The sequence below is a fragment of the Anarrhichthys ocellatus genome, unplaced genomic scaffold, assembly GCF_004355925.1.
Source record: "Anarrhichthys ocellatus isolate YVR2014 unplaced genomic scaffold, GSC_Weel_1.0 scaffold1744, whole genome shotgun sequence".
NCBI lineage: Eukaryota > Metazoa > Chordata > Actinopteri > Perciformes > Anarhichadidae > Anarrhichthys > Anarrhichthys ocellatus.
This window is the reverse complement of record NW_022281718.1, coordinates 567-9,894: the sequence shown is the minus strand read 5'-3', so window position 1 is coordinate 9,894 and position 9,328 is coordinate 567. Positions and strand designations below refer to the sequence as shown.

General features: G+C 45.1%; 1 protein-coding gene across 1 annotated transcript; it reads left to right on the top strand.

Moving 5' to 3' along the window:
• The first annotated feature begins 4,795 nt into the window (after nt 1-4,795).
• ptpdc1b (protein tyrosine phosphatase domain containing 1b) lies at nt 4,796-9,294 on the top strand. Its single transcript, XM_031839588.1, has 10 exons — nt 4,796-4,935; nt 5,346-5,433; nt 5,865-6,030; nt 6,132-6,212; nt 6,311-6,429; nt 6,510-6,647; nt 6,740-7,758; nt 8,428-8,601; nt 8,709-8,819; nt 8,926-9,294. Exons 2-10 carry the CDS (start codon nt 5,388-5,390, stop codon nt 9,043-9,045), a joined length of 1,974 nt encoding a protein of 657 aa, XP_031695448.1. The 5' UTR covers nt 4,796-4,935; nt 5,346-5,387; the 3' UTR covers nt 9,046-9,294.
• Nucleotides 9,295-9,328: the final 34 nt, after the last annotated feature.

Here is a 9,328-nt window from a genome sequence, read left to right as displayed (position 1 = left end):
ACATATATACATATACACATATATACATATACACATACATATACACATACATACACATACATACACATACATACATATACATACATATATATATATATACATATATATACATATATATATATACACACACTGTAGCTAGCTGTGAGAGGATCCCTAAGCAGCCACCGGCAAACACACCCAGGATGCAGCACAGAGCTGTGTCGTTACTAAGCAACAGCAGCGCACAGAATTCCTCTATCCTCAAGAGTAGTGTGTGTGTGTGAGTATAAGTTCCCTGCTCAAGGGTAGGTGAGAGGGTGAGGATTGATTAAACGGCAGGGGACGTTTGCTAACCGTCAGTGATTTCTGATTGTCTGTTTGCATCCAACGTGAGACAAAAGAGTGGTATGTGGGCCTTTAAAAAGGAATACACATAAATCTGAGGAATTTTTATTATTTTTTTTACGCTGTGTTTGTGCATACCAGTAAGTGAGAGGAGAGGTCAGGGGTCAGTGGAGAGGGTCCAGTGTGGAGCTACTGTGTAAATCACCCAGACAATATATATAGCACTCTGTCTAGACAGCCAAACAATGCCAAAGAGAACACGGGATTCATGGCTGAACTGAAATAAATATATTATATATTATTATATTGGTAACAGCTGGTCATTTTGATTACCTACTTCAAAAGAAGACTGTAAGCGTGATGTATGACAGACGTTTTTGACATTGAGTGGAATGTCCCCACTGAGTTTAGCATTAACTTATACTCAACAGAAGCTTATCTTGTGTTTGCTCCTCACTATCTACTGCTCTTCTACAGACAGTGAGGAGAAGGTGGAGTAGGATGTCAGAAGAATGTGTTTGTATTCCTCTTGTGATAGCATCACGTCTGGCCTTCATACAGAGGCCGGGGTTGGGGGAGGGGGTTGTTGGGTAGATGGATAAAGAAACAAAGATATGGTCTTTGAAAAAGGTTAAGATCTGATCAGTGATCTACAACCAGTATAACGCAAACCCTGAGGCGAAAGAAAGAACCTCTGCCACAGCTTTGAGCAAACAACTGAGTTTACTGCCCACACACACACACACACACACACACACACAACACACAACACACAACACACACAGATGGATGTTTGTGTTTCATTATGAGGCAGAAAGAAAGATCCGCCACAGTCTACGAAGTCACAATGAGAGTGACTTCTACTGGTATATCTTGAAAAACCTTCTCAAATGTCCCCGTTCCTTTTTATTAGCTTTAGTTTGGTTACTCTTAGTGCGTTTCTTCTATTCTTTCTTTTTGCTGTCATTCCTCTGTGGCAGTGAGAAGCCTTCCTGCCAACCACAATAACAACGACTAGAGAGAGAGCGAGTCACTGGAGGACGGAGAGAAGAAGAGCGACAAGCAGGGAGCTGACATCCAGCTTCTCTTTCTACTGACACAACAACCCAAGGGGGGCCGTGAGCAGATTTCTGGCAAGGCAATAAGGGGTTTACCATGACCTCAGCTTTCTCAGCCATTTGGTGGGAAGACACAGGAAGATCCCCCGTATCTCAAAAGGAGGATGTGAGCAACCATGAACAAGCCGTGACTATTTTTTATATGACTACTTGTGGGCACAGAAAGAGTTAAAAGCTTCAGCCGTTGGCAGGACTGTCTGCCTAACGTCACTCTTACAGTCATAGGTCAGACAGTGACAAACTGCTGCTCTGGTGAAGAAAATTAGACACAATGTGCAACAGCAGTAGGGAAATAAGTCCGGCCACTGTCCAGAAAAACAGACTTGCTTTATCTGACTCTGGAGCCCAGCTTCAACCGTCACTCTCAACATTCTTTCCACTCCCAAAGGGCCGCAACTCTCTCGCTCTTCTGAGCGGGAAGGTTCAAAATTCAAACCTGCTCCCTCCCCTTTGGACTGAACTAGTAATTCTTGTTCACAGAGGAAGGCCCATCCGAGCAGAGACGCACATTAACGAGAATGCCAGCCAGTCACACATCTAAAAATAAGCCTGAAGAGCAGAACTAAAACATAGGCTACAAATAAATGTCTAAAAGAGCTTTCCACGTCTCATATCAAGCATGCACAGCAAAGTATTGCAGAGCGTTGCTTGTCATAATGTTCATATTTGTACAGTCGTTGGAGCCCGCTCATTACTCATTACAGGAGCGGGGGTGGAAAACACACCAGGCCTAGGTCCAGCTAGTCAGAGAGGAATGTCTCTGAGAAGAGGCATATAGGGCTGCATAAATAAATAAAAAGGTGGCAGTGCAATGGGGGACACCCCGAGTGAAGAGGGGGTGGGGTGAGGAGCATGCAGAGCATCCCCTCCTCATCCCGCAGTTTTTGACCTTGTAGGATGAAAGACAGATGGCTATTTTACGGCTGATGCCTGTCCAAATGTCACAGCACACCGATTCAATATATAGAATACTGTAGTGATGAGACTATAAAAAATAAAGAAAACTACAAGGTCAATGATAATTATTGATTGGTAGCCCCTAACAAATGGGTACATGCTCCAAATTGAGGTTCAGGGTTTTTGGGGTTGATGGGTAGGGCACATAAATACAATATATTTTGATTCTGTCATTTTAAAATGCAGCCTACCTCTTTCAGCTGGTCGACCTCCTGTCTCACGGTCTCGTACTCGATCTCCAGGTCGTCGTACTGCTGTTTGAGCTGCTGCTTCTCCTCCAGCACCACCAGTCCGTACTCCGCCGCCTGGATCTTCTCGTTCGTGGTCTCACTCAGCTCCCGGGAGAGACGCTCGATCTCGGCCCGCAGCACCCACTGCGGCGCGGCCTCCATCAGCCGCATAGCGTCGGTGTAGCCCTGCTCTTGCACGGACATGGTCGGTACCGGTGACGATCAACCAGCTGATCTGTTACAAGGAGGGGAAGGATGTTCGGGGACGTCTTCAGGCGGAGTAACCTTGAAGATGAAGCGCGTTGCTTAAATTCGTCTGTATTTAAATTGCATGATTGTTACGGTTACGTTTCTGGTTGCCGGTCTTCTTTCTTTGGTCATGTAGATGACGACGGGGGAGCTCGTCGTTATCTCCTAAAACTGCTCCATCGTTAGGCTCCTGCGCTTCCTTCTCCTCTCCCCCGGGCTTGTCGGAGCAATTGCGCCGAGCAGGGAGTACCAACAGCCAGGACAAGAGATATGATAAAGAACTTCCGGTTCTTAATTTCAAACTAAAACTACTTTCCAAATATATGTGAAGAAATAGGCTTTAGAGCGGGCGTGGTTGTGGATTTAATTTGCTTTACTTACTTGATAAAATGAGAATGTGAATATATTTACGGGTGAACAATAGTATATGAAAGAATATTGAAGTGTCAGAGCTCTCTTATTTTATTTTGAAGGCCCAACCTATTAACTTCCGTTAAATGCATGTCATCAACACCGGCTTTTTTGAAACAGCTGAACGGTCTGTTGAAATGAGTTGGAGCTACGCATCCAGCTGGGACAGCGCCTACGCAGGGCCGCAGTGCTTGTTGGGAAATGTAGTACACGTAGTACTTAAAGCCAAACAAAATGGTTTGCCGACACCAGGAACTGAACTCATTTCCCAGCAGGCGTTGTTTCTTTGCTTATGTGGAACACGGAAATCTCCGTCCCAGCCGTTTGTTATCATAGAAATAGAACGAACAGACAGGCTATATGCTGCTCCGTAGCGGTCGCCAAATGCATATCTGCTGCCATCTGTCGGAAACGTTAATGAATTTATAATTTCAAAAATAATGCACTGCACTTCACACATTCTGTCCTCTTGGCTGCACATGAAAGGGCCTGATTTACACTTAAACGAGCTTGCAGCGACATTTTTAAAACGTTAATACTATCCATCAAAGAGGGTAACGTTACACTTGTTCCTTCACCTTTCTCCCTATTTTCATTACATTTATTATATGGCTTTACTTTAAATGAAACGAATTAACTTGTCTGTTCTTAAGCTTTTATGAATTGTTGTATAGTTTTGTATCAGGCCTAGATAGGCTTACTTGTATATGTTTATGTTCATATATACTTTTTGATATATATTCATATTTATATTACATGTTTATACTTACATCTGTTCTACTTTTTTTGTTGTCCATGTTTTATTTTTTATATTTTTCTTGTGGCTCAGAAGTCACTCCAAATCCTGAACATCACAGATTGATCTCTCACCCCTAATTTAAACCTAACCCGCTTTAGCAAGGTGTCGTGTAAGCTAATCACTTCTTATCTACTTGCTGTATACGTCACTGAGGTCCCACTATTTGTGGCAGCAGAGTAGGAGACTTTCAGTGTGTTCATTTCAGATCCAAAATCAGTTTGAGCTTATGCACAACATGCATATAGTTCAGACATGTGGGGAATCTGGTTAGGCGGACAGTTGGACAGGTCTTAACTGACGACATGTGCATTAACAGACAGAATATATTGAGGATCATTGTATCTCATACCAGTCCGGCAGAAGGCAATAGTGACGTGGCTGTAGTATGACTTTTTGTTGAGGAGTGGGTGCTCTATTTTATGCATGTAGGGTAACAAGATTAGTCGTCTAATCCAGGAGGAGTCAGGATTAGCCCAAACCCCCTCACACCCTTTATAGAGCCGCAGAAACCTGTTCATGGAGAGAACAATCCTTTTTAACACATTCTTGAGGTTAATTTATTCTCATGCTTGATCTGTCACCCCCTCGGGGAGATAGACGGCTCTCCACAAAAGGAGCGCAGGCGATCCTGTGAGTGTCTTGTGTTTTGCCCCACCCGGCCACGCGGGGATAATCCGAGACGAATCAAATCAAGCGAGGCCACAGGATTGACTTTCCACAGAGCTGGAGACGGGACAGGGCGACGTGAGAGCGGTGGAGGTTGATGACACAAATGTCGGCAACTGCAGCGGTGAAGCATTTGTGTGCGTAGATGGTGGTTACAGGCATCTCGTCTCACTTACGACAGGTAACTCAGGTTTTCTTTTTAATTCTACTGTGTTGTATTTATTGTTAGATTGAATTATATAACAAGGAAAGACCAAAGTTGAATATTTTGTGTTGAAGAATGACAAGCTTTGTACTGTGATGTAGAATTACCAGCTAAGAAGAGCAATCCCTTAAAATAGAGTAAGTCTGCTTTACAGATGAGAGTGAATATGATTTAAGATGTTGATCTTTGATCATAATTTGTATTTGAAAGTGCTTCTCTCTTCCAAAAATATTCATGAAAGGCATTATCCTGACCATTAGGCAGCTGCTTACTGCATTGCATGGTTAATGTAAAGCAGTTGCTTGTACAGCAGCAACTTGTTTACAGCATGCATATGACGACATGTATCACATAGTGTAACGAGGCAGATACATGTGTGTGTCCAGGCTCTGCTATGACTGTGGATGTGAGCCTAAGCGTCTGTTCATATGGCACTCCATACAAAGACAAGAGGTGGACCTCTGATGGAATACAGTAAGTGAGGATGGTCGTCGGGCACCAATAAAAGAGTTTCCTTCAATGACTAAAAGCCAATTAGGTGGTCAGCTACAACCGTAGTTTACAGTTTTGTATTTCACCAGAAGAGAGGCTATTTTTAAAGTAATGCCCTGATGACAGACTTGCAGTGCCAGGTCAGGATTAGACACCTCTTTAAGTGAGCACTAACCACAGATGTTCTTAATCATTCAGGTGTTACAGACCAACCTAGATATGGTGGCGTCTCAGTGCTGCACTACTTAATATCACCCTGCTGAGAAACCACTCATCTAATAGCTTCAGTTCGATTTTGGAGGGCAAATCAAATACAATAAACAGGTCAATTAAATTACGTACAATTTTAGATTCAAGCTTTGTGTAAAATCACGTTTTTTTCCCCTCTTCTCCCCCCCCCGTATTAACTCCAGTCAGAGCCCCCAGGGCGAGGTACACACTGGTAGGAGAAGCTATACGTTATGTCATTCCCGGACACATGCAATGCTCAATCGGCTGTGGAGGGCAAGCCTGCAAGTATGACAACCCAAGTTACTGGAGTGATAAAGAACAGGCCATAAAAGGCCTCTACTCGTCCTGGTACGCATGCTTTTTCTTCTTTCGTTGCGATAGTACAACAAAACATGTCAAATGATTTCAGTATCCGTACACCCCGCTGACCTTTTTGTTATTGTTTTCAGGGTTTCTGATCATCTTCTCGCTATGTCCAGACCCTCAACAGAAATCATTGAGAAGTACAACATCATCGACCAATTCAGACGGTATACGCAACTTTGCTTTCACGCAGCCACCTGACTAAGAAAACCACAGCGCCTGAGAATGAGAATAATCAACCGTTGATGTCTCCGTCTGTGTCAAGGAATGGTATTAAAACAGTGATCAACCTACAGATACCTGGTGAACATGCCAGCTGCGGGAACCCTCTGGAGCCAGAGAGCGGCTTCTCTTACCGCCCAGAGGTCTTCATGGAAAACAACAGTACGTGCATCTTTATGCAATAATCCTTGATACATGTGTATTGTTTTTTTTTTTTAACTAAAAACATCTCGCCATTTCAGTCTATTTCTACAATTTTGGCTGGAGTGACTATGGGGTGGCCAACCTCACCACGGTGCTGGACATGGTGAAGGTCATGGCCTTCGCTCTGCAGGAGGGAAAGATAGCGGTCCACTGTCACGCCGGTCTGGGCAGAACAGGTAGAGATTTGTGAGGGATTGTTGTTGTGGTCTGGTCTTTCAATCTGAACAACGTGACACGCAATGAAGGGTTTCCCCTTTCTGCCCTGCAGGTGTGCTGTTAGCATGTTTCTTGGCCTATGCAACCAGGTTGACTGCTAACCAGGCTATTTTGTGCGTTCGCGCTAAACGCCCCAACTCAATCCAGACCCGGGGTCAGCTGCGCTGTGTCAGAGATTTCGTCCAGTTCCTCGCCCCTTTGAGGAGCGTGTTCTCCCGCGCTGAGCCTCGATTCAACCCGGTCACCCTGTCCCAGTACCTGAACCGCCAGAGACACATACTGCACGGCTACGAGAGGAAGGAGCTGAGGCACCGACCAAAGATTGTCCAGCTGGTGTCCAGGCTGCTGTTGGACATTGCGGAGAACCGCCAGGTGATTGAGGAAGACATTCTGGAGGCGCCCGATAGCCACGACATAGAGATGACTCTCAGCTACATTGAGCAGATGGGCCCGGAGATATTTGCAAAGGAGCCCCGCTTACCAGGCGCGCCCACATTGCCCAGACATTTCCACGAGCCGCCCATCTTCTACCACCGCAAAAGTCTGAGCTACAGCGAGTCAGACTTGAGACGGCTGGGCTCACAGCTCAGCCTTCTCACGCAACCTCTGGGCTCCATGTCGCAGAGCACGGTCGAAATGTCCATTTCCCCGCCCGAGGCCACGCACCCTGCCGCCCAGCATCAAGGTTGGAAAAGCAACACAGCCATCGTTTCACACGGCTCATCGGGGTCGCTCTGGGAAATGAAGAACATAGAAAACCAGAGAGGCGGGTCCAGTCTGCTGAAGAAGATGCAGCAGAAAACCATCCAACGTAGCGAGTCCTTCACAAACAATGAATCCCCCAAATACGGTGCGATGTTGTCCAGGTGGAAGGCAGAGCAGAGGAGGAAGTTAGAGATGAATGGGATGAAGCCTCGAGATGGAGAAGAGGAGCATTCAGAGGTGCCCTTCATCACCCTGCAGACAGAGCTGTCCCTGGATGCCAGGAGGCTTCTAGTGGCTCAGGCCCTGGCAGTGGACCTTTCTCTTGATGGGGAAAAAGAGCACAAGAACAAAGTCTTGGCCTGGCAGGTAACTGACCTATACCAGTGATGTGGCGACATGTGTAGAAATGCATCCAAAATTATATAAATACTTGAATTTGTCCATCACAAAGACTTTGTTATCGTGTGCACACTAGTGCCTTGCCCTGACGTTTTATTTTGAGTTGATTTTCTTTCTGCATGACAAACAAGAAAGTGATATAGGATCATCTCCTATAATTACAAATGAATAAGGTTTACTCAAGTGTCCCATCTAGTGTATTATCTTAACAGTGAACCAACGATGGCCAGAAACAGTGTTTTGTGGAGCCCAGTACAGTATGTAATGGGGTTTAGATCAGATTTAACGATATGCTTGTGATTGGTTCCTGTATCTCGAGCCACGGGAACGGAGTCTGTGAATCTGTGTACTTAAAAACGTTCCGAAGAAGCGAACTAAACAGATGAAATGCTAATATTTTGTCCTCCGTGATTTTGAAATCTGGGATGTGCTACCTTATCACATTTACTAAACAACAAAGGAGTAAAACTAAAGTACAACAACCCACACAAATTGACTCCTGCAGGTAGTATAAAAATGATAATTCCAAAGATGCTATAAGGACAGGTATATTCTAACTGAAGGTGTCTCAATAAGTTGCCTCAGTCAAATGCAGACAGACAGGGTCTAACAACACGACTGCCTGAATGTGCGCAGGCAGAACTGAACCAAGGCGGTGGCTGGGAAAGGCTGTTCATGGAGCGGGATCCCTTCATCCTCACCGGGCTCATGTGGGCGTGGCTGGAGCAGCTCAAAGAGCCGGTCATCTCCGTCCAGGAAGCCAAAGCCCTGAACGGCGACGCTAAAACCGTCCTCAACGCTCTGGACCAGGTCAGTGCGTTCTGTTGCCGATTGCACTTTTAATCAAACGGCAGTGCGACGAAGAATCGCCTGGACTGCGACGCTCCCTTTAACCCCTCGTGTTCATCTCTTCCCAGGCCTCTCAGCAAACACTGACGTGCATACTAGACTGTATGGCTCACATGCTGGCGATACCAGAAGAGGTGGAGAACGCTTTCCTGAATCGTACAATCAAGGCTTTCACCTGGGTGAGAAAATCAACACACCTAATTATTTGTGATTCATCTCAACAATTAAATTTCTTGCCATTGGTTTTGTTTCAACAACTTGGGAGCCTTGTTTGCTTTTGAGCAGGTGGGAAACAACTCGGAGGACGGAAGCAAAGTGTACGAGTCCATGACTGCGGCCCTGCGGAGCGTCCTCGAGGGCATGAGATGTTTGGCCATCGACGCGGGGACGCCGCCTTCAATGTAGGCACTACCTGTCATGTATATGTGGCGCACCGCCTGTACCTCCATGTGGAGGCATGAGAGGAAAAGGATGCTTTTGTGCCTTGTGACAGAATTATTTAATATGTAGTAACTTTTGCAAGATTTCCATTTTTTGTAGATTTGGGCTGTATAGAGATTTTAATTATTACATAACTAACACGCCTCAGTATTTTCTTGCCTCAGTAGTGACTGGAGGTAACGTATAATGTATTTTGCAAACGTTACGCCTTAAGATTATGATTTTTTTTTTTATATATATATATATA

Bases quoted from the DNA above. Each gene is read 5' to 3' on its own strand.
- ptpdc1b (XM_031839588.1), top strand. From the start codon at position 5,388: ATGGCACTCCATACAAAGACAAGAGGTGGACCTCTGATGGAATACA. The intron at 5,434-5,864 runs GTAAGTGAGGAT...TATTAACTCCAG, and splicing joins TGGACCTCTGATGGAATACA to TCAGAGCCCCCAGGGCGAGG. The intron at 6,031-6,131 runs GTACGCATGCTT...TATTGTTTTCAG, and splicing joins AAAGGCCTCTACTCGTCCTG to GGTTTCTGATCATCTTCTCG.